General features: G+C 43.8%; 1 protein-coding gene across 13 annotated transcripts in view; it reads left to right on the top strand.

Moving 5' to 3' along the window:
- The window catches only part of CHD9 (chromodomain helicase DNA binding protein 9), a 312,438-nt gene that overhangs the window by 115,175 nt on the left and 171,271 nt on the right, over positions 1 to 25,992 (top strand). For all 13 annotated transcript variants that reach the window (XM_075008394.1, XM_075008399.1, XM_075008398.1 and 10 more), the window contains one exon: positions 9,284 to 9,395. In XM_075008394.1, the coding sequence (XP_074864495.1) occupies positions 9,284 to 9,395 (112 nt within the window). The remainder of the gene's footprint in view (positions 1 to 9,283; positions 9,396 to 25,992) is intronic.

Genomic DNA, 25,992 nt, shown 5'->3' with positions numbered 1-25,992 from the left:
AAGGGAAATAAGTACAACCCAGGAAATTAGACAAGTCAGCTTAATTTCAGTGCCTGGAAAGATGATGGAGCAAATAATTGAGTAATCCATCTGCAAATGTGGTAAATAATGTGATAGGTAACTGAATGGATTTGTCAAGAACAAATCAGGTCAGACCAGCCTGATAGTTTTCTTTGATAGAATAACAAGCGTTGTGGATAAAGGTGAAGCGGTGCATGTAGTATACCTAGACTTTAGTAAAGCAGTTGATGCTGTTATCACATGACCTCACCAGTAAATGCAATCTAGATGGGGCTACCATCATGTGAGTGCATAACTCGTTGGATAACTGCTTAGAGAGTAGTTATTAATGATTCACAGTTATGCAGGAAGGGAATAACAAGTGAAGGTCCACAGGGGTCAGTTTTTGGGCCAGTTCTGTTCAATATATTCATCAGTGATTTAGATAATAGCGTAGAGAGTATAATTAGCAAGTTTGCGGATGATACCAAGCTGGTACGAGTTGCAAGTGCTTTGGAAGATAGGGTTAAATTTCAAAATGATCTGGACAAACTGGAGAAATTGTCTGAGGCAAATAGGATGACATACAATAAGAACAAATGCAAAGTGCTCCATTTAGGAAGGAACATATAAAAAGAGAAGTGACTTCCTAGAATGGAGTACTGCAGAAAGGGATGGAGGATCGCAGCTGACCACAAGCGGAGTATAAGTCAAGACTGTGACACTCCCCACCCCCCCAAAAAAAAAAAAAATCAAACGTGATTCTGGGAAGCTATGACAGGAGTGTTGTGAGTAAGATGGTAGAAATAATTCTTCCATTCCATTCTGCATGGATTACTTCCCATGGTGTATGTTCCTGCACGTGTGGGTAGTTGGCTCAGTGTCAGGATAAAGCATGAAAATCCAGGATTGGGGCATAGGTGCTGGAATCCTCCTGTCTTGAACTGATTTGAATCAAACTGGAAACCCTGACTATAAAAGAAAAGTTCTCAGCACCCTCAATATAAAAATTGGTCAAGTAACCCCTGGGATTGGGGCCCCAAAGAAGTTCTAATTATTTCCTTCAGATTTTTGAAGCAGACTTTGCTCCCAGATTTAGTACTTGCAGTGTCTTATTTCAGACTTGGAAACAGCCAGAGAACATGGCGAATCAGCAGGTATCACAGAACCTTCCCTGCTGTTTGCGGTGCTTAGAATCAGCTCCTAATCTGCAAAAAGGAATTGAGTTGTGGTGTGGGTTTTTTTTTTTGGGGGGGAGGAGGGGGAGAGAAGCAAAACCTCTAATGATAAAAGGAAAGGAAGCTGGGCTGCATGCCTGCAGAAAGGGAAAGTGACTCTGCTAAGAAGGCTTATGAGTGGATCCAGTGTGCTTGCCGCTTGGGCCTCTGCCCCCTTAAGAAGCCCCATGGACTGGATTGTTGGAAGCCTGGCTGCTGGAAAGCTTTGGGGCTCACTGGTTGCTAACTCTCTGTATATGTAAACCTGAAGAGGACAATATGAGTTATTGAAATAGATGGGACTACTTGTAGAGCAAGGTACCACTCAATGCTGGCAGAAACCGAGGTTTAGGTACTTCTAATCTAATGGATTTCCCTAATTACTGTTGTGTTCTGTACAAGACTAGGATTTAAAGGTATGTTGTTGGGCATGTTAGGTTAGAAGTTTAGTGAGGACAAGACTTCATTTAATGTGCTAGTTTAAGTCCAGGAGAGAGTCAAGGTTTTAACTCAGTTGCTCTCAACCTTTCTAAATTATTGTAGCCCTTTCAGGAGTCTGATTTGTCTCGTGTACGCCCAAGCTTAACCTCGCTTAAAAACTACTTGCTTACAAAATAAGGCAAAAACTACAGCATTATCACAGCACGTCATTACCAAAAATGCATACTTTCACATTTTAACATATAATCAATGAATTTGACTGTTAAGTTTTGTACTTACATTTCATCATATAATATATAAAAGTGTAAAAAAGTAATTGTATAAAATTTTAACTTGCACTGAATTGCTAGTGTGTTTTAAGTAGCTTGTTGCAAAGCTGGACATACCTAAATTAATTGATTTACCCTGTAAGACCATTGTACTCCTGAGGGGTACACATACCCAGAGTTGAGAACCCATTGCTTAGCTGAATCATCTAGCATATGTTAAATGCAGTGAACTTTGTCTATGCTATATTTGTAAAACACGCTAAGAAATGTGCTAATGTCATATCTTGAAGTCTAGACAAGGCCATATGTTGTAGTAACCAAGTCAAACACTTTGCCATAAAATAGACACCATTAGGCAGTCAACCAGGGAAGTATGAATAAACAAGTTTCGGTGATCAAAGATCGTGCATGAAAGGAAATGAAACTGGAATACCCTGGAAAAGTCCATTCATCATAGGACAAAAATAGCTTGTTCAGCCTCTCAAGTTTGAGTACAGTAAACTTTCATATCCAGCAGCTCTGGGACTGGGAGGTGGTTGGATATCCAAATATTTTGAATAATAGAAAGGTGTACTTAGCAATGCATAATGCTAAATAAAAGCAAGATTAGATGTAAGAAACAAACAAAAATGTATGCAGAGTACTTCATTGGCCAACAGTGGTATTGTACTTTGTAAACTTATACTGTATTTTGCTCTATTTATTTGTATTTTTTTCCACTACACTGTACTTTCAGAAAACATAACTAAAATTTACTTATGGTGAAAATGCAGGTTATTTGAGAGTTCCAGATGATAGAATGCCAGATATGAAAGAGTTTACTGTAAATACTTACACCGTCGTTAATATTCACAAAGGTTGCATCTACACTACCTTCCCCTTTGGGAAGGGGAAGGCAAATATGGCCGATCAAAAATGCAAATGAAGTGCTCATTTATGTATTGTGTGTCTTGTTTGCATAATAGCAGCCACTTGCGGTTCCAGAAGTGCTGTTTTCAGGGGAGGGGAGAATAAAACAGTGTAGACACAGGGTTCCTTTGAAAGGAAAGAAAAAAAAAATTAAAAATCCTCATATTTTTTAGAAAGAAGAGTTCTTTTGATAACGGGGTTTGTGTCAAATGAATCCCGTCTACACTGCTTGACTCCCCCCCCCCCCCCCCGAAAACAGCACTAACGGAACAGCAAGTGGCTGCCATTATGCAAATGAGGTGTACAATATGTAAATAGTGCCTCATTTGCATTTCTGATCAGCTGTATTTGCATTCCCCTTCCAAAAGGGAAATGTAGTGTAGACACAGCCAACCAAAGGGAGAAGAAAGCAAATTAAAGTAAAAGCTTTTTTATTTAGCATGTTGGGGGAATTGGGGTACTGATAAGTGGAAAACTCTGGTTAGCTAAGAAATGAGGTTGGGATGTGGGAGAGGATGTGGAGTGCAAACTCTGGGAGGGAGTCCGGGGTGATTAAAAGGTTCAAAACGGTGTTACTTCATGGGAGGGGTTTTCGGTGCTGGATTCAGTGGATGCTCTGGCAGCTCCCTGCAAGTGGCAGTCTGGCAGAGGCATGACTAGGCAGTTCTGCAAGCCGCATCTGTCAATAGGTGTCACTTCAACAGCTGCCATTAACCCAGTAGGAGTTGGGAACCTGGTAGGGGCTGCATGCAGAACCCGCTAACTGTACCTCAACCAGGAGCAAGTTCCCCCCTTGTGGGGAGCCGCCAGATCTGAATACCCACCTTAATCCCCACCCCAAACTCCCTCCCACACTCTAGCCGTGTCTACACGTGCACGCTACTTCGAAGTAGCGGCACTAACTTCGAAATAGCGCCCGTCACAGCTACACGTGTTGGGCGCTATTTTGATGTTAACATCGACGTTAGGCGGCGAGACGTCGAAGCCGCTAACCGCATGAGGGGATGGGAATAGCGCCCTACTTGGACGTTCAACGTCGAAGTAGGGACCGTGTAGTCGTTGCGCGTCCCGCAACATCGAAATTGTGGGGTCCTCCATGGCGGCCATCAGCTGGGGGGTTGAGAGACACTGTCTCTCCAGCCCGTGCGGGGCTCTATGGTCACCGTGTGCAGCAGCCCTTAGCCCAGGGCTTCTGGCTGCTGCTGCTGCAGCGGGGGATTCATGCTGCATGCACAGGGTCTGCAACTCGTTGTCGGCTCTGTGTATCTTGTGCTGTTTAGTGCAAGTGTGTCTGGGAGGGGCCCTTTAAGGGAGCGGCTGGCTGTTGAGTCCGCCCTGTGACCCTGTCTGCAGCTGTGCCTGGCACCCTTATTTCGATGTGTGCTACTGTGGCGTGTAGACGTTCCCTTGCTGCGCCTATTTCGATGTGGTGCTGCGCAACGTCGATGTTGAACATCGACGTTGCCAGCCCTGGAGGACGTGTAGACGTTATTCATCGAAATAGGCTACTTCGATGTCTCCACATCGAAATAGGCTACTTCGAAGTAGGCTTCACGTGTAGACGTAGCCTCTAACTCCCAAAGTTTGTGCTCCAGCACATACTTCCTCTCACACTCCAAACCTCTTGTGGTTGTTCCTCCACCTAGAAGCAGCAGGGACACATTGACACTTCTGGGGCACTATGGAGCCAAACAGGGAGCCTGTCGGCCTGTGCCAACCAGACTGTAAACTAGACTTCCTTCAAGGATTAGAAATGGTGATTTATAGAGTTTTCTGGTTAGTACAGGGACAGATAGCACAGCCTTTATTATGTTTTGAAAATCACAATATTAATTTTTAATATTTTTTCCTTCTAATAATGAAAAACAATGTTTTTGGACATAAGAATTAACTGAAAAACTTTGATGGAGCAGAAGTGTGAAGAAGCCGTTAGCCAATTTCTGTCAGATAGACATGTGCAAGCAGTTTTCATTAAACTTAGAATTGCCCACCCTTAGTTAATTCCAGTTAATCGTGCATACACTTTGGTTTGTATTAGAAATCAAAATTGTATAGCAGAAAACTTCTTGATAAAAGCTTTTTTTTACCACCTTCCAGTAAGCATACTTTTTGCTGGTTGGGTATTAATAATTGGTTGGATATTAGTAATATTAATATTAATAATGGTTGGTTGGTTGGATATTAATAATTGGTGAAAAGTGTTGAAATGCAGCTGTGCTATATATTTTGGGAACTATTGTATTAACACCATCAGTAGTGAATTGATAATCATTGTTTCAGAAATTGCGTTTTATCCAGGGACCTTTTGAAGATGCACAGTATTTACTATGATCAGCCTGACTTATTTTCCTCCTTTTCAATGCTTTTTACTTTTTTTTCCAATTTCATATTGTCAGGCTGCTTTGATATTAAACAACTGTACTGCTTTGAATAAAGTCCAAGTTCTTGTCTTTAGTTAGAGCCATGGAGGAGGAGGTATTTGTATGCTAAAGCAATTTTCTCACTGTTAATATAGTATACAATTATCAAATCTATATTATATAAAGTGTATATTTAATTACATCATTTTATTCATGATTATTTGTTTGTAATGCACTTGAAGAGTATCACTGGTCAGATTCCAAAGATAGGAAAAAGTTGTATTGTCACCCTATCATTAAAAGCAAATAATAATATTGCTTCTGTGTGAATTTAGAATTTAAATTAAGAAATAATTAGTACTTTTCCAGTAGAATTGTAATTTGCCCACAGCCCTGGTCATCAACAGTGTTTATTGATGAAATCATTGATGATAAACTTCATCATTGTCATCAACAACCACCATGGGCTCAGCGCCAGTTAGTGTTTGATGCCTTTCTCACTATTTCCTTCAGTCATGATAAACTTAGGCTTCTCTAATTCTTGCTTTTGTGAAATCACAAGAAGTCAAATTTTGCAGATTTATATTTGCATATTACAATATTTGCCTTAGAACATGTAGTATAGCTACAGTTGTCAAACTAAAGTTTCTTAGTGTATGAGTAAAGGTATCAGAAGTTCCACGTTTCACAGAGAGAGATTACTGCAGCTAAGCCAGGGGATACTGTAATTTGGAAGAGGTAGATATGGCAAATTTTTGTCCTCTCTTTGAATTGTCACCATGTTGTGGTGAGTGGCCTTCTGTGTTCCAGTGAATCCAAGACTGATGCCATAGGGAATCTCGTACTCCCAGCAGGATCACCTGTGGAGGCAAAGTCAAAGGGGAGGGTCCAGATGAAGGACGATCCTAAAAGTCCTCAACTGCAGAATAGGTGGAGGACAACTAGGAGCAGAAGGCGGAGGGTACACATTTTTCTGGATCAGCAACGAAGGGTCCTGTGGCACCTTATAGACTAACAGAAAAGTTTTGAGTGTGAGCTTTTGTGAGCACAGACTCACTTCATCAGGTCCAGATGTTACAGATCTAGACTAACATGGCTACCACTCCGATATCTTTCTGGAAAGGAACCCCACAGGAAGAATGAATTCATGAAGTAGTACTTCCCATCAAAAACGAACTGAAAAAGACCCTAGTTGAAGTCCCTGTCAGCATCAGTGAGTGTCTCATGGCTCTCTGCTTGAAGCTTGCCAAAAACTACCAAATTGTCATCAATGCTTATGCACTGACTCTAGATGCTGAAGATGAAGCGAAGGAGAAGTTCTGCACCCAATTGGACGCTGTCCGAAAGACATCCCCAAAGAGGACAAGATTATTCTCTTGGGGCATTTTAATGCTAGATTCGGAGAGACGCAGACCTCTGGCAAACTACCACTGGGAGAGAAGGAGTTGTCAATAGCAACTCCAGTGGAGTCGTCCTTCTTATGAAATGTTCAGAATATGAGCTTGTCATCATGAGCACCCTCTTCCGCTAGAAAAACAAACAAGACCTCATGGCAACATCCTTGATCAAAGCACTGTCACCTCATAGACTGCATCATCATTTGTACTTGGGCTCAGCATGATGTCCTCAAACATGGAATGGCTAGTGCTCATGACTGCAGGACCATTCACTGCCCTTTATTTGATCCACAATGGTGATTAGGATTTTCACCAAATAGAGAAGTCAGAGGAAATGAATCTGACAAAAGATCAAGGTATCAGGCTTGAAGGACCCCATCAGACAAAGTGACTTCTAGTTAGTGGTCCAAAGGAAGCTGCTGACAGTACACCCTGCAGATGTGGAAGAACACTAGTGTCAGCTGAAAAATACCATAGTTGGAGCTTGTGGAGAAACCATTGGCTACCAGCCCAAGAAACATCAGGACTGGTTTGATGAGAATGATGTGGAAATTGAATGCCTGATTGAGGCAAAAAGAAAAGCCTTTGGGCCTGGCAAAGCAACATCAACTGCACAATGCAGAGAGAAGTGTATGCCGAGGCAGATGTCCAACATAAAACAAGGACTCTGAAAAACCATTGGCAGAGTGAGAAGGCACAAGAAGTCCAGCATCTTTCTTATCTCAATGATACAAGAGGTTTCTTCAATGCTACCAAAGCTGTTTATAAACCAAGATACCATGGAATCAGTCCCCTGAGATCAAAGCCATTGCTTCTTGCTGGAGGGAGCACTATTATGAGATCGTGAACCACCCCTCCATCATAGTCCTAGAATCCCTTGACCAAATCCCCCAGCAACTGACTAGGGATGATCTTGCAACACTTCCTACCCTGAGTGAGGTCAGAACTGCCCTGTGGACCATCCCCTCAGAAATGGCTGCCCCAAAATATTCATTAGCATATTGAGGCTGCTTCATGACAATGTGATTTGCTGCTCAGTACTGTGGCAGTGGATCCCAAAGCAACCCTTTTCAGGTCAAAATGGAAGTCAAATAAGGCTGGGTCATTGCCCCATCACCATTTGGCATCTTCGTTGCCATGAACCTTAACCTCATTGATGGTAAGCTTCCAGATGGCACGAAGATTGTCTATAGAATGAACAGGAAACTTTTCAATCTCAGGAGACTGAAGGATAAAAGCAAGATCTCCATGACCTCGATCATGGAGCTCCAGTACATAGATGACAACATGGTTACTGTTCTTTCTCCCGCAGCCCTTCAGATCTTCTTAAGTGTCTTTACTGAAGCATAGAAGAATCTTGGCCTCATACTAAACATTAAAAAGACTAAGGTGCTCCACCAGCCCTTGCCAATGGGACAATCTTGTGTACCTTCTAAAGATGCTGGAAAATATGGAATGCTTCCCATACCTTGGAAGTTATCTTTCCACTAAAGTTGACATTGGTGCAGAACTCCAGAATCATCTGAGTTTTGCAAGTTCTGCTTTCATCAGCTTGAGACAAGGGGTCTTCCAGAACTGGGACATCGATCCTAAGACACAGCTACTTGTATACCTTGCAGTGGTTGTTCCAGTATTATTGTATGGGTGTGAAACCTGGACAACATACAAGCATCATTTGAAGACTCTTAACAATATCATCTATACTGTCTCAGGAATATCCTAAATATTGTTGGGAGGATAGGCGCACGACCACTAGCGTCCTGGAAAAGTCGAACATGACCAGCTAGGAAGCCATTATAATTTATCAACAGCTTTGTTGAACTAGTCACATGGTTCAGATGTCTGATCATCTCCCAGAACAGAAGAGGACAGAGGAGTGTTGGGGGCCAGTGGAAGTGATTCAAGCACATGCTGAAGGCACACATGGAAAAAGTGTAGCATCAGTGTCTACATTTGGGAGAACCTTGCCCAGACGGTCCATAGTGGAAAAGAGTAACCCAAGAGGGGATGGTGGAATTTGAGAGGTCCCACCATAGTTCAGATGAGGAGAGGTAGCGAAGAAAAGAGCATCAAAAACTACCTGGCAACCCTTCAACAGCTACCAGCACTTGCTCCTTCTTTGATAAGATCTGTGGCTCAAGAATCAGACTGATCTATCATCAACAGACTCACAAATAGGAAGGTTACAAGGAGATGTCCTGCTTGTTATCAAGTGACTGCCAAGGGAGTTAAAAGAACCCAGTGAATTCAGTGCCATATTTAGTTGTCATACATTTACTTTTAAATATTTAAATAAACATATTAATGCTGTTGAGGAATGCATGAGATATGTGCCTCTGGAGGCAGGGAAGGGGGAGGGGAAAGGTGTTTCCACTAGACATTTGGGGATTTAATCAGTAGTTATAACAAATCTTAGCTGTTGTAGAGTTGCATCCGTGTTCTTCGGTAATAACAAAAAGTCCCAGTTTTATACTTCCTTTGAAGTCAATGGCAAAATTTTCAGAAGTAGGTCCGTGTTTCTGCCTCTCATTTGTGATGTAGTGGAGCTCTGTTGTCTTGGTAGTAAAAAGAGTAAAGGAAATTGAAGTTGTTTTGTTCTTCAAGTTTCCCAAACATTAAATTCAAAATGCACAAGAGTGCATAAACATATGCATTGTGTTAATTTTGTTCTTACTTTTGTTTTGAAACAGCAAGCTTATAATCACATTGGGTAAAAAGCAGAAGAGAAAGAATGAATCTTCAGATGAAATGTCTGATACTAAGCAGACTCCACAGCAGTCATTTAAAGATGAGGACTCTCAGGTCAGTATTCGTATTTTTTTCCCCTCTTGAAGATTTTTCTGAAGCCCAAAATATTGTATTTGTACATTAGTGAGGTTTACTAGTGAATGTAGAGTTGTTTTTACCTTCTTTTCGTTAGGAGTTGTTTAATACTTTTTTGCAGCACACCTTCAAAAGTGTTATTCAGTGTGCAAGGTAGATTAGCAGCATTAATAAACTTCAAATGATGATTGTTTTCTACCAACTTACATCTGTAAATCTTAGCATAACCTTACAAATCAGAGTTTGGTGCTGTGCTTCTTGTAGAAAGCTATCTGATATGTTTGTATTCCTAAGAAGAAGAATGTTTGAGGACCCCTGATGATAGGTATCATCAGAAATTTTATGGTGATGTGTACTTTTTATTTTGTAATAATCTGCTAATACAAGTCTAGAATAAGTTTATATTTATACAAATGTTTCTCTCTTGTTTAAGGAAGAGTATTTGAATCCTTGGTTTACAGACATTCGGTCTTGTATTGTACTCATTTAAAAACAGAAATCACAAACATCAGCTTGTGTATAAAATAAATAAAAACAACATAGGCTTGGATGAATCCATAACTGTAGCAGTACTAGGGTAATGAGCCCTTATTTGTGTGAAAATGTCACTGGTATTTGCTTTAAAAAGAGAAAAGTGTTGTTTAGTTTTAATATAAATATAAATACTGTTTAGAATGGTAGGTTTTATTACAAATAAAATTATTTTTCTACCAATTTTTCAGACAATTAATGGTGATTAATCATGTGATTAAAACACTAATCAGTATTTCTCATGTTATTAAACAATAGTAAGAACACTACCTTGAAATATGTCTGGAATAGTTCAATAAATTCTTCTGTATAATCAGTATATTTGTGCCCTGTTCAGGAGTCCTTTTTTATCTCAGCCTCAGCTATGGGTGGCACAGAACCTGGGGTGGGGAGTAGATTCTGCCCTGGGCGGAGTAGATTCTGCCCTGGGCAGTGCAGAATTTGTGGGGCTTGGTACAGCCCCTAACTGCAGGTAACACAAGTGTCAGGAGTCAACCCCCAAGCTTAGGGAGGGGTCAGCTCCTGGGCTGCAGGGGTAGGCCCAGTGCAGAGTTTGGGAGAGGGGGCTCAGCCCCAGAATCAGATGTGGGGGTAGGGTCAGTCCCAGTCCCAGCCCCAACCCAAGAAAGCAAAGAGAGAGTGGCTTGGGCGAGCCCTGCAAGGGTGGGGAGTGGCTTGGGCAAGTTCTCTGGGCTGTTTTATTTTTAAAAATACGGTCGTTTGGGAGGGGAGAGGGACGGGGATGAGGTTCTTTATTTGTTTTTCCTCTGGTGGAGCTGGGTCGTTTTTCTGTGCACGCTCTAGTGGTGGTTTTCATTACTGCACTTTACCAGAGAGGTTTTCCGGAGTAGCTCGTGCTGGTTTCCCAAATCTGCGATTAACGCATGTTAATTTTTTAAACGCGTTAATTCTGCCCTGCGTTAATCGTGGGCGTTAACACATGTTAATTGCTGGCCCTAGTGATATCAGTTTGTATTAATTTGTAGTTCTTTAGTGTACAGTAAATGCTATTTTCTTTTCTTGGTCTGGACATTGTTACAGAAGAGTCACTCATCGTATACGTTAAATAAAAGGTAAAATACTCTGACATTGCAGGTCATAATATTTTAAGTTATGTATTTTTGTCCCGAAGGCTTCCCTTCTTGGAACTGATCCTTTTCATTGTGTTGCTTCAAGACCATAAATTGCATAGGAATGTCAGTGAAGGCTAGAAAGAAGTAGAAGGCAGAGGTCTACTCCTCTTGATAATCTTCCGTTGCTGAATGCAGTGATAGGATTTCTTCAGTGAATTACAATGAAATATATCTACAAGCTAGCTACAGGCCATACAAATAAATTCCCAAACTTTTCTTCTCAAAGGAGGAACAGAGCTTACTTGGATTTTATTATTTAGTTAATGCTTCAGGATAGTTAGCTAGAAATGCTTCCAGCACTTTCCCTTGTGTAGAGGAATAGGAGAAGGAAGAAGCAGACAAACTAAGGGCTCATCTGGGTTCCATGAAGATCAATTCGGTGTGGGTCAATCATCTGGAGTTTGATTTCTCGCATCTGATAAAGATGTGCAAAACTGATCTGTCAAAATTCAGCAGACAAGCCCTGAGTAAGGGAGGTCTGTTCCTTTGTGGAGACGGTTACAAAAGTCAATTTCCAATCGGCTGATTCTAGCTAACCAATTGCTGTAGCTAGAATTGTGTACCTGAAATTGACTTTCAGGTCTAGTGTAGGCCTAAGAAAGTGCCTGGAGTTGTCAGCAGTTAAATGTTTTCTGTGTTTTACAAAAGAAATGTATTTTTCTGTTTTTGATTATCTGTTTCTGCCTTATTAACCAGTGAGTGGGTCAACATTTTAATCAAGACCTCAGAATGATAAGACGTGGGGTATTCTACCAACAACTAACCCTAATCTTGTTTTCCATGTAGTAGTCTCTTTCAGATATTTCTGCTTGTTTCCTTTCTTTGTCTGTGACCACTGTTTGGGCTAACCCCAGCCTATATTCATGGTTCAAACTGCATCATACTAAATCAAAATGTCTGTATCTGATGGTGATTTTCGGTGATAGATTTTACTTACTGGTGCAGTCGTGCCCCAGAGCGCTAATGGGCTCTGACCAAGGCCCCAATTAACAAGTGTAGGCCAGGGTGATCCCCTTCCATACTTCCCAGAGAAGTGTAGAACCACCCAAGAAGAGGCCAAAATGCTGAAATAAAGGACATCTGTTGTGAACTCTGTCATCAATGGGATTTTATGCTGTAGCGCTCCACCAGACATTCTGTAAGGATCATCCTTGTTTCAGTCTTTTTGGGAACACATGACTACAGAAACATTGATACTAGAAGCCCTGACATCAGACTGCCATTTATTTCAATTCCATCCCCCTCACTCTTTCCTCCCGTCAGCCCTTCCTCCCCCGCTTGTCCCCACTCCTCTTCTGGGACTTTTTTTTTATGAGGCTCTACTAAGGCAGGAGGTTCAGTCCTCTTGTTCTTGAGACAAATGAACCAGCTCACTCTTTTCCTGGTGTCTAAAGAAAAAAACAGGGTGGAGGTGAATCCTGGATTCTGAACACATTCATCCAAATTCAGAGAGAGATTCAAATGGTTACCACAGCAACAATATCATCATTAGAGCTAAGAGTCATTTTGTGACGCTTGCCCTTCAGGAGGCATATTTTATGACATTGCATCTACCTCGCAGATGCTTCCTGACATCTTTCCCTTCAGAATGACTGACTCTTCAAATGACGTTCCTTCCCTGAGGTTGCCAGAAACCATCAACGTCCTAGTTCTCTTCTGCTTCCTGGGTCTTTGACTCAGTGTATTTAAAAAAAAAAAAATCTGTCTTGATACCTGTCCAGCACACACACTTCATAAAGGCCACCCTGGATTCCACAATCATCAGGGTGTATTGGCCACAAAAAATATGGGTTTGCTGCTGTCCACCTTTATCTCCACACTACCTCTTGGCCATGAAACAGTAGTAAAGGATTTCATCTTCTGGGCTAGATGGTAGCCTATATGTTAGTACCATTTCATGCCAGACTCCATTCGTAAAGCCTTCAAGCCTGGCTCAGAATCCTTTACTTTCCTAATATGTGCAACCTGTTCAAGCATATGTCTGTCATTCAGAAATTTCTCAACTCTCTCTTGATGGAAGGATCCCCTCAGAGTTTGCATGAGGATTCCTTCCTGCATTCACACAATCACAAATAGCTTCATGGATTTCTTTGTAGTAGGTTTGGAGGCCCCATTGTGAGGACTTCATAGAGCAAGGCTCAGGAGTCTACTCTTTACGTCAGTTTTCTTAGTTCAGAGCAGTTCAGTGTACATGAAACAACATTCTCCTTGAGATCAACGGCCATTTGATCAGTTGTGACAGACAACAATGATCCTGTCCTATATAAACTGTCCGGGAATAAAAACACAAAAGCAGTCATGTAGCACTTTAAAAAAACTAGCAAAATAATTTATTAGGTGATGAGCTTTTATAGGACAATGCCCACACACTTTATAGATAGGGCAGACTGCAAACAATCTTTGCCAAAGAACGAATGGACATAAAGCAGACATCAAAAATCTCCAAATACACAAACCTGTCAGCCAGCACTTTAATGGAGTGGGCCATTCTGTTAAAGACCTAAGAGTTTGTGCTTTGCAGAAAAGAGACTTTAACAACCGTCTACAGCATGGGTGTCCAACCTTTTGGCTTGCTTGGGCTGCATTGAGTGAAGAGGAATTGTCTTGGGCCGCATATAAAATATATAATATAGTTAATGTATATAAATCACATAATAATGTTAAAAGTTTACGATCTTGTGGGGCCACATTACTAGCTGTCCAAGGCTGCGGGTTGGACACGCCTGGTCTACAGAAGGAATGTTCGGCATTAGCACTCATATTCAAATTTGACACATTAACATGTGGTTTGAACAGGGACAGCAATTACTTGACCCACTATAAGGACTCTTTTACATAGTTTGTTGTTGTTCTAATACTTCCTTCCCCACCCCTTACCCCCCTCTCTCTGCTCTTCTATCTGAATTGCTAACATTGCTAACAATTTTTCTGATTTGTCAACCTTGATAACAATATTTGGACCTCTGTGCTTTATATATTGAGTCTGTTCATGGAAAGGCTATAGATCTGAAGAAATGGGTCCGCAAAAGCTCATCACATTATACATTACTTTGTTAGTCTTTAAAGTGCTACATGATTGCTTTTTTGTTTTGATAGAATACAGACTAACACAGTTATCTCTGTGTTACTGTCCAGCAATGTTACCAGTCTTTCTGCAAGGAAGCAATAAAACTCTTAATTTGTTCATAGCCACCAAATTGAAATTGAACAGTACATCTGCACAAACCATTGCCAACAAAACTAAGCAGACATTTCTTCTAGACTATAAATTGGAGCAATGCTGGAGCAGTCCTTTCTTCGGAAAAAATTTTTCTTTCCTGGAGCCTTTTGGAGATAAACCTCTTTGCAACACCATCCAATGTAAAGTATGCACAGTTCTGCTTGGGAGCAGGGTGCATTGGCAACTCCTTAGGAAGGGCATTCCTTATACCTTTGCTTCAGACTCCATTATATACCTGTCCCTCAGCAGTGTTGCTTCTTAAGGCCCCTGAACGTATTGAAATAAGAAAAAGCTGTAATCATTCTCATAGCACCAACTTGCGTATGGCATTGGTACAGTTCCTGGACCTAATTCACTTATGTCTATAGCCATATTTTTGCCTTCCTCTGACCACAGAGTTGCTGGCCCAAGAATAGAGCACAATGGCTCACTTGAGTAGTGCCATGCCACATCCCAAGTCCTGGCTCTTCAATGACTCATGGGTGTAGAAATGAATTGTTCTTTCAAAGAACAGACTGTGCTCTGGAATAATAGGCTACCTTTCTTGAGTAAGACTTACGCTGCTTCTACACATGCCACCTCCCATTGGCATGCCATTGGAGGTGCCATGGTAATGAGACAATTCTAAGCAGGCTAATGAGGCATTAACATGCATATTCAGCAGCTCATTAGCATAATGGCAGCCACACATATTTCAGAGTGCAGACTTTGAATTGCAGAGAGACAGTGTAGATGGCAGCAGCTTCGAAATAAGCACCCTACTTAAACATTCCCTTATTTCCACAAAACTAGATAGGAGCAAGGGCATGTCAAAGGGTGGTGCTTATTTCGAAGCTGCCGCCATCTACACTGTCAATCTGCAATTTGAATCTTCACATTTGAAATTCATGTGTCTGTCATGCTAAGGAAGCACTGAATGTGCACATTAGCACCTCAGTATCCTGCTTCAAATTGCCTCATTACCAACACACCTGTGACGGGAGGTTGCATGTGTAGAAGCAGCCTTAAGGTGCAAAACTGAAAGCACTTCCACTTCTAGTGCATCCAGTGGGCATTGTCTCTTTCTGATTAGCATAGTAAAAGAGAGTTAGCCATGTTAGTCTGTACTCCAACAAAACAAAGCAGCAGAAATGTATCAGTGGTAGCCATGTTAGTCTGTAGCTTTAAGAACAACAAGAAGTCCTGTGGCACCTTATAGACTAACAGATATTTTGGAGCATAAGCTTTTGTGGGTAAAGACCCACTTCATCAGATGCATGAGTGCATAGTATGAAGTGGGTCTTTGTCCACGAAAGCTTGTGCTCCAAAATAGCAAAAATGTAGTACTTTAAAGACTAACAAAATGATTTATTCACTGATGAGCTTCATCAGCTCTATCTCATTTCCAATACAGACTGACATCAGTACAGAGGTCCAAAAGAAATTTCAATAAAAACTGACAAATCAACTACATAGGATTGAAGGAGTGGGTTGAGGGGTGGGAGATGTTAGGTGTCCTGCCTCAGATAATTATGAGCATCAAAGGAAGGGAAACAGTCCTTGTAATGTGCGGGTTAAATGGTGTCTATATTCAAATTCAACACGTTAACACTTAGTATGAACAGAGACACCACTTACCTCATGCATTACAAGGACTGCTTCTAGACATTTAATTTCTCCCACCCCCTCCTTCAGTCCCATATACTTTGTTAGTTTTTATTGCAATTTTTCTGGACCTCTGTACTTATGAATATCAGTCTGTATTGGAATGAGATTGATCTGAAGAAGCGGGTCTGTTCCATGAAAGCTCGTCACCAAATAAATACTTTTGTTAGTCTTTAAAGTGCTACATTTCTGCTGTTTTTTGTTTTGTCTGAGTAGCATGTCATTCATGTGTTCAAATATCCTGGGATTGTCACTGAACTCTGTTGGAGTCCGCATGGCTCTCTTAACAGCTTTTCGCTTATCTGAGGGGTTTCAGTATGTGACTTCCAGATTCATTAACCTTTTTCTTTATGTCAAAGAGCTTGCTCTGTCTTGGCCCCTTAATCTAATTCTCAGCCCATTTACCCCTTTCTTCTAGAGCTAAATCCTGATTAAATCAGCTGGAGACACTGCTACTGTGGTCAGCCCAACAAATCCTCTCTACACACATACTACACATTGTTTGAAAAGTTATTACATCTCCCTGAAGTTGAGCTACAACATGAAGCTGTCTAATGGTGTGGTAAACATAAAAACGGGGATAAACAATGGCACAATCAGCATATTAAAATGGCCACTTTGAAATATTTGTTTAATAACTTTGTGTATTTCAAGACATGAAATTGTATTTTTTTGTGATGTCAAAACCTCACAACATCTAAAACAAATTCTACTTAAAAATTTGCCACACAGGCAATGTAATAGCACTTGTGATATTTGTAGTCATCATTATCCATCATCTTGTTTGTCATGTTGATCATTATGGTCTCTGTTGAGAGTGCCTGGATTACCAGAGTCTTCATTGACTTGGCTTGTACACGGTTCTGTGCAGAGCAGATTGCTCTTCTTATAGAAGCAGTTAATTATCTGAATTTTTTTCATGGCAGTTTGCATGTGGAAGTGTTGTAGATGTTTTAAAAATGCTGCACAGTGTATAAGAGACCCTGATACTCAAGGGGAGAAAACTACTGTTCTTTCTCACACTTCGCTGATATTTCTTGTGATGCTTGAATGGCTGCAAACTTCTTGAAATACCATTGTACCCATTGAATAGAAGGCATTCTTTCAATTGTTTATTTCTGCATCTATTTTTATATGATAATCTCTTTCATGGATGAGGTTTCCACTGGCATGAGGTTGTACAATTCCATTTAGAATGAAAGCACCTCCCCAGAGTATTCCCTCTTCAGTTTTTGTAGTGCTAGTGGTGAACTGCTATAGCTTATTGTAATTGATGTAATGTCCATGAAGAAGTATGACAGTTAAATTGCAAGACCCAGACTCATATTATAGTTGTGCTGAAAGGCTTATGTGATCTGGGCTACGTCTACACGTGCACCCAACTTCGAAATAGCTTATTTCGATGTTGCGACATCGAAATAGGCTATTTCGATGAATAACGTCTACACGTCCTCCAAGGCTGGCAACGTCGATGTTCAACTTCGACGTTGCTCAGCCCAACATCGAAATAGGCACAGCGAGGGAACGTCTACACGCCAAAGTAGCACACATCGAAATAAGGGAGCCAGGCACAGCTGCAGACAGGGTCACGGGGTGGACTCAACAGCAAGTCGCTCCCTTAAAGGGCCCCTCCCAGACACACTTTCATTAAACAGTGCAAGATACACAGAGCCAACAACTAGTTGCAGACCCTGTATATGCAGCACGGACCCCCAGCTGCAGCAGCAGCAGCCAGAAGCCCTGGGCTAAGGGCTGCTGCCCACGGTGACCACAGAGCCCCGCAAGGGCTGGAGAGAGAGTATCTCTCAACCCCCCAGCTGATGGCCGCCATGGAGGACCCCGCTATTTCGATGTTGCGGGACGCGGATCGTCTACAAGTCCCTACTTCGATGTTGAACGTCGAAGTAGGGCGCTATTCCCATCCCCTCATGGGGTTAGCGACTTCGACGTCTCGCCGCCTAACGTCGATTTCAACTTCGAAATAGCGCCCAACACGTGTAGACGTGACGGGCGCTATTTCGAAGTTGGTGCCGCTACTTCGAAGTAGCGTGCACGTGTAGACGCAGCTCTGGTGTGGTAATTTTGAACTGGTTGAATGCTATCCCTTCTGGAACTGAAACACAACTTTTTTTTAAATGTCTTCAGAAGGATGATACTCTGATACTGGCTGAATTACATGCCTCTTTGCACATCAATTGAAGGACAAACTCCTGTACCATTTGGAACATAAAACTGGCTGACCTCTATAAACTGTAGTTTCATTGCTTTGGATAATATTTCATTTGGTTAAGATGAAGAGGAGAGATGTTTAGAAGTCCCTTTGTTAGTGTGAATGGAACTTACTCCTAAATTGGTTAGGCACTTTTGAAAATCTTACACAAGGAGTTTCGGGAGTTACTGAAGTTTTTTATGGCCTGTGGGAATCAGCATAAGAAGAATGCTATTTCCACTCAAAACCAGTAAAAATTGAATTGATTGTGTGTTGAGATCATGCTGTAGGTAGCACCAGTAACAGTTGATTCTAGAACTGGTAGTGTTTGGGCTATTGTGTGGTTAATTTCAGTTCTAGCAGGTAATAGTAGTTAGCCACTTGGAGTTGTGTTTTATGAAGCAGTAACCTCTTCGCTTGGCATCTGTCTCTGTTGTTCCCAGAGAGTACTTCAGTTATTGTAGAATGGGAATTCTTCAGACCACATTCTTGGGTGTGTTATTGCTAGCTATTTGCACACATGCAGAAAAATACAGAGGTCACCTCCAAAGATTACTTGCTAGAAAGTATGGCTTTTAATTAATGTTGCTTCTTCATACTCTTAGTATTTCTATACCTTTCTTCTTTTCTCTGCATTCGAATTTGGTAAGTACTCAGAGGCTTTACAGAAGAAATTGAAGCAGTTTGTGACCGCATGATCTCTTACAACATTGATTCCAAATACTTAGTAATCTGAGGGTGAGGTTCCAATTGGCATTGCATTTCTAGAAGATTTCTGAAATCTGGGTGTATCAAAAGATAGAGGTGACCCTCTCAAAGATCCCCAGTTATTGTTGGAGTAGGCTTTATTTTTCTTCCTTAGGTCCTGTGAAGTGTTTCCCTAATTTAATTTGTAATAATGCAACTCATTGTTTTATGTACAGTTGGTTGCTTCCAAGCTTTTCAGTTCACGTGCATATCTGGAACAAAATTTATAACTATTTTGCTTTAAGATGTGAAATAAAATGGCAAATGGTTGTCAATATCCTATGCTCCAAGATGTAGGAGTGGAAGAATCTCACTACCACTGCTTGGAAATAATCATCATTTCTGTTTTAGGGCAATTTCATCTTCAAAGGATAAATCAAGGATCATGAAATGTCATCCAATGAAATGTAATCTCTGTATCCAAAGGTTTTTCTTGACTTGATTATAATGTCAGAAAATGGCAATGAAAATTAGTTGATCCTTTTTTAGTACTTTGTAAATATTCTTTATGGTCCTGAAACACTATACTAGAGAAACCAAACAGTTTGTTTCCCAATCTAGCTTCTGTTATAGGTTTAGCTGAAAACCTGCCTTAAATAAAGCTTTCTGCTTATGAGTGACTGAATGAAACATTTCTCAGTGACTTGTCATAATGTGAAAAATCTGATCAGAATAGTTTTTAGTTTTTGGAAAATCAAAAAAGACTAGCCTTATCAGCTCTTAAAGTTCAACTACAGAAATATAAACATAATGGAAACCTTTACTTGTAGTGGACAACAGGTTGCCGCATTAGAAGTTGTTTATGTTAGCTGAGATCCCCTTGTTTTTATTACTCTTTTGCTAGCCTTTCATTTTTTGCTTTCAAAGAGGCAGGGTTGACCGAGCTCTTTTAAATTTAGCTTTTAGATTTTAACTTATGAGGCTCTGCCTTTGGTGTCATTCTCTGCTGGACAGGAGCAGGTCCTAGGACCCAAGGTGGTCTCCATGCTGCTGACACAGATGTCTGGAGTGGTCGCTGGCATTTTCCATGTTGGATTGTTCCTAGTACCCAGTGGGTTAGAGCTCCCAGTTTCTGTTGTGGGCATTGTGAAATCTCCATTTGGCAAGGGTAACCTTGGACTCAGCCTCCATCCCTCCAGCTCAGTCCTCGAAACTGCTCCCGACACTGCCGTTGGTACTGTTGGTCTCTTTGCAGGGCACCCCAGGCCCAGTGGCCATCTCAGTGATATCATTGGATCCAATGGGGCTTCTCTGTGCAGCCCCAGGCAACCCACTCCATCACGGGGGTGTTGGAAGTACCTTCAGCAACTCATGAGAGCCGCATTCAGGGCTTGGAAGTGATTACCCCTCCAGTGGAGTAGTGGGCAATCCTCCACAGTGGTTGGAAGAGGGCCAGCTGTCCTAGGCAGCAAGGCTATTGTAGTGTCTCTGAGGTAGGTGGTGAAGGAGGAGGGAACAATCAAGTGGGTTTCCTGGGTGAAGAGGAGAAAGTGGGCTAATTGGCCCCTTCTCTAAGATGCTTGTACACTAATGCCTGAAGCCTAGGGAAAAAACAGGAAGAATTAGAGGCCCAGGCACAGTTAAAGAAGTATGAGGTGGTTGGAATAACAGAGACTTGGTGGGACGATTCACATAACTGGAGCACGGTCATGGAAGCGTATACACTATTTAGGAAGGACAGGCAGGGGGGAAAAAGAGGGGGAGTTGCACTCTATGTGAGGGAGCAGTATGATTGCTCAGAGCTCCAGTATAAGGAGGGAGAAAATGCAGTTGTCCCTTTGGGTTAAGCTTAGAGGTGGAAGTGATGTTATAGTTGGTGTCTGCCATAGACTGCCAGATCAGGGAGATGAGATAGATGAGGCTTTCTTCAGGCAGCTAAGTGAAGCTTCCAAATCACAGGCCCTGGTTCTTATGGGAGACTTTAATCACCCAGACATATGTTGGGAGACCAATACAGGAGCACATAGACAATTCAGGAAGTTTTTGGAGAATGTTGGGGATAACTTCTTGGTACAAATGCTGAAGGAACCAACCAGGGGCCGTGTACAAATTGACCTGCTGCTCACAAACAGGGAAGAACTAGTGGGAGAAATAGAAGTGGGTGGAAACCTGGGCTGCAGCGAGCATGAGATTATAGATTTCAGAATCTGGACAAAAGGAAGAAAGTTGAGTGGTAACATACAGACCCTTGATTTCAAAAGAGCAGACTTTGATTCCCTGAAAGAACTGATGAGCAGGATCCCTTGGGAAACGAAGATGAAGGGGAAAAGAGATCAAGAGAGCTGGCAGTATTTTAAAGAAGTCTTACTGAAGGCACAAGACCAAACCATCCAGCTTGGCTAAACAGGGACATCCTTAGTCAGCTTAAACTCAAAAAGGATGCATACAAGAAATGGAAACGTGGACAGTTGACTAAAAAGGAGTATAGACATATGGCTGGAGAATGCTGGGAAGTAATCAGGAAAGTGAAAGCACAATTGCAACTGCTGCTGGTAACGGATGTGAAGAGTAACAAGAAAGGTTTCTACAGGCACGTTAACAATTAACGGGTTGTCAGAGAAGGTGTGGGGCATTACTGGATGAGGGAGGTAACCTAGTGACAAATGAGGTAGGAAAAGCTGAAGTACTCAGTGCTTTTTTTGCCTCAGTCTTCATGGACAAAGTCAACTTCCACATGAGGGTCCTAGACAATGCAGTATGGGAAGGTGGAGGGCAGCCATCGGTGGGGACGGAACAAGTTCTAAGCCATCTAGAAGAACTAGATGTACTCAAATCCGTGGGTCTGGATTTAATGCACCCGAGGATACTGAGGGAATTGGCAGAGGTCATTGCTGCACCTTTGTCCATAATCGTTGAAGACTGTTGGAGATCTGGGAAGATACCAGATGACTGGAAAAAGGCAAATGTAGTGCCCATCTTTAAAAAAGGAACGAAGGATAATCCAGGGAAATATAGACTAGTCAGCCTTACCTCAATCCCTGGGAAAATAATGGAGGGGATCCTCAAGGAATCCATTTTGGAGCACTTGGAAGAGGAGAAAGTGATCAAAAGTAGCCAACGTGGATTCTTCTTCGAGTATCCCCGTGGGTGCTCTGCATTAGGTGTCGGGCTCGCCTGGCGCCGCAGATCGGATCTTCCAAGCAGTTTCTGCCGGACCGCGCATGCGCCGGTGCGCGCCGCTCCCTTGCGCGCTCCTGGCCACGTGCGTGATCCGGTCCCCGCCAGTTCCTCTTAACCGCCGTCGGCTGCAGACGGAATCCGACTAGGCTACGGCCAAGTTAGCGTATTCAATGGTTTTAACTGTTTTTTCTTTAGAGTTTTCAAGTTCTTAGGCTACTGTTAAGTTAGCCAGTTTTTATTTTCAAAAAAAACAAACAAACAAAAAAAAAACAAACAACAAGCGGGACGGCATTCAGTCCAGTCCTAGTAACAAGCGGAGCACCGGAGGCCAGGAGCCTAGGGCCATTAGCCCTCCTGCTGCGGCAGGCTATCGGAGAGGGGGAAAAACAGCACAGAGAAGGTGCTAAGTACCCATTAACAACTGAAAGACTCACCAACAAAGTCCTCTTCAGGATTCAAGAAATGTGAGTCCTGCCGAGAGGCAATTCCAGGGTCTGATGGGCACAGTCTCTGCATAAGGTGCCTGGGGGAGTCCCATGTCACGCAGAAATGCTCCTGCTGTGCAAAATTAACAGCCAGAGCAAGGAAGGACGGGGAGATGCGGCTTAAAATGCTGCTGTTCGACAAGGCCCTCCAGCCAGACGTGCCGGAGCGGCCGCAGCAGGAGGGACCCTCCAGGGCCCATAAAAGGAAAGCCGCCTCCCTCACCTCATCAGTGCAAAAACAGAGGAAAGCCTCCCCAGCCCGATCCCTGCCGGCAGCAACAGCGAGTGGGACGGGAGGAGCGCACAGCCCCCAGCCACAGCAACAGCTGATCGGCGGCGGCACGGAGAGCCACGTGGAGGCGGCTCAGCCTCCGATAATCGAACAGCCGCCCCGCATCGCAGGCAGGGCGGCGGCTAAATAAGCGCCGGTACCGGCGGCACCGCAAGCAGCGGCACCGACCCCCGGGGAACCGGCGGTGCAGAGCGCGCAGGCACACAGCCTGCAGGCACCGGAGGATACCTCCCGTGCGGCACCGCCCATGAGCGTGCCGAGCACGACACGCACGGGGCCGAGATTCCCTACACGTCAGGGGGTGGAGCTACCTCCTCAAGGGAGGGGGAAGGCTGCACACAAAACAAGGCACCGCAGCCCCTTTCCAGACAGGGCTGCAGAGTTGCTTTCTCTCAGCCCTCCGCTTATGCTGCAGACTCCAGCCAGAAGGCAGGGGTCCCCCCTAGCCTACCCGGAGCCCCCGTCTCCATTTTTACAACCAGCCTCGCCCTGGCTGGGACCACCTTCACCCTTCCTGGGGTTTGAGCCGCTGGAATACTATCACAAATCGCTCTCTCCAGTGTCCCAGATCTCTCGATGATCTTGCTCCCCCAGACGCAGAGGGTATGCACCAAGGGAGTGGTCTAGGTCACCTTCCCAAGAACAGTGCCCATGCTGCCATGGTCACCCCTATCACGCGGGGCATAGACACCACCAGCAGTCTACCAGGGAAAGATCCCCACAGACGGTCCCGTATCCCCGAGGGCAATCACAAACGGGGACAGAGACTCAAGTATCTCAGGGGGAACTGGTTATGGAACCCCGAGATTTTCCCTTGCAAGCTTCCAGCGAGAGGATGTACCATCACCAACAGGAACCGGAAGGGTCCAGAGAGGCATACCCTAGTGGTTCCTCGCTCTCGTCCCCGGACGACGCTACGGCCCCGGGGGATCGTCCATCCTCTGGACGATCTCAAACAGTTTCAAGAGCTGTTTAAGAGGGTGGCCTTCACGCAAGGCATCCAGACAGCAGAGGTGCAAGAGAAACACATAAGCTCCTCAAAAATCTGAGACCTCCGGCCTCCTCCAAAATAGCAATACCGCTTGATGAAGCATTCTTGGAGTCCGCCACTATGATATGGCAGACCCCTGCTACTATTCCGCCTGTCCACAAGAGAGTGGATAAGAAATACTTCGTGCCGGTGAAGGACATGGAGTTCCTGTTCAGCCACCCACAACCAAATTCCTTGGTGGTGGAGTCGTCGCAACAAAGATCAAAGACATCTCAATTCAAGACGGGGGGAACAGACAAAGATGCCAAGAAGCTAGAGCTGTTCGGCAGAAAGGTCTACTCCTCCTCCATTCTACTGTTGCGAATGGCAAATTACGCAGCGCATTTAGCGAACCATAATTTCGACAACTACACTAGGTTAACCTCCCTCATGGACTCGCTTCCAGAGGGCAAGAAACCGGTGCTCAAGGCCATCGTGCAAGAAGGCTACGCGGCCTCGAGGACGGGAGTTCAGATCGCCCTGGATGTTGCGGACACAGCAGCACGCTCCACAGCTACGGCAGTGGTGATGCGAAGGGAGTCCTGGCTCCAGACTTCGGGTATACCGAGGGATCTGCAGGCAAAGATAGTCGATCTTCCCTTCGACTCGCAGAAGCTGTTTGCTGAATCAACTGACTCGGTCCTTCATTCCTGTAAAGATTCAAGAGCCACACTTAGGACCCTGGGGATTTACACCCCTCCATACAGAAAGAAAAAGTACTACCCTCAACAGAGACGGTACCAGTACCAGCAACAGCGTCCCCAGTACCACAGGGGTTACGAGCAAGGGCGACATCAACATCACCAGCAGTACAGAACTCCCAGGCGACGTTCCCAACAGAGCCGTGCGTCCTCGGGGCAGGGCCAAAGGCCACAAGTTTGACACACAGATCCAGGGCTGCACCATCACTACCATCGCACAAAGTCATCCGAAGCGGCTATTCCACCATCACCTCCGACCATTTTACGACCAGTGGCAAATGATCACCACAGACAAATGGGTGCTGGAGATCATAGCCACGGGGTATGCCATCCCCTTCCAGTCGCTCCCACCGCCACGACCTCCACCCAGGCCCCACCTCCAGGAGGCCTCCCAGATAGCGAGGCTCAAGCAGGAGGTAGGCCATCTCATGCTCATAGGGGCAGTGGAAAGAGTGCCGGAGCAACTGCAAGGGAAAGGGTTCTACTCGAAGTACTTCCTCACGGAGAAGAAGACAGGAGGCTGGAGGCCCATCTTAGATCTTCGAGGCCTCAACCGGTACCTGCGCAAGCAACGCTTTCGGATGATCACAATCGCCTCCATCCTTACAGCACTGGACGATGGAGATTGGTTCACAGCCCTCGACTTACAAGACGCGTATTTCCACATAACTATGCATCCGACTCACCGGCGATTCCTCTGGTTCATGGTAGGCAAAGAACATTTTCAATACAAGGTCCTACCGTTTGGCCTCTCCTCGGCCCCCAGAGTCTTCACCAAGACCTTGGCAGTGGTGTCAGCCTACCTGCACAGACGGGGTATTTATATTCCCATATCTGGATGACTGCCTACTCAAAGGGGCCTCGAAGGAAGAGGTACTACGTATGATACGCATCACAGCAGGCACGTTCTCTTCGCTCGACCTGGTTATCAATCTGGCAAAATCAAAGATAGACCCCACACAGGACATAGAGTTCATAGGGGCACGCATAAATTCTGTTACAGCGAGGGTGTATCTACCAGAGACTCGCTTTCGGGCCATCGGCTCCCTTGTGCAGGTCATCAGCTTCAGCCCTACGGTGCCGGTCCTGACGTGCTTACAGCTGCTGGGCCACATGGCAGCGGCGACGTTCGTAGTACAGAACGCCAGGTTACACATGCGCAGCATGCAGCACTGGCTGGCGAGCGTATACAAACTGGCGGTACACTCTGTTCACAGGGTGGTGTCGGCCACAGCAGAGGTGTGCAAATCCCTGCAATGGTGGGTAAACCCCAAGAACTTGCTAACAGGGGTACCTTTCCACCAACCACAAATATCAGTTTTTCTTACTACAGATACCTCCCTCATAGGGTGGAGAGCACACATGGGTGAAGAGGTGACTCAAGGGCCGTGGTCCTCCACGGAGCAGTCACTGCACATAAATATACTGGAGCTCAGAGCAGTGTTCAACGCCTGCAGACACTTT

The sequence above is a fragment of the Carettochelys insculpta genome, chromosome 14 (genome assembly GCF_033958435.1).
Source record: "Carettochelys insculpta isolate YL-2023 chromosome 14, ASM3395843v1, whole genome shotgun sequence".
In the NCBI taxonomy this organism is placed as follows: domain Eukaryota; kingdom Metazoa; phylum Chordata; order Testudines; family Carettochelyidae; genus Carettochelys; species Carettochelys insculpta.
Note: the sequence above shows the minus strand (reverse complement) of the source record. Positions and strands in the feature narration are given on the sequence as shown.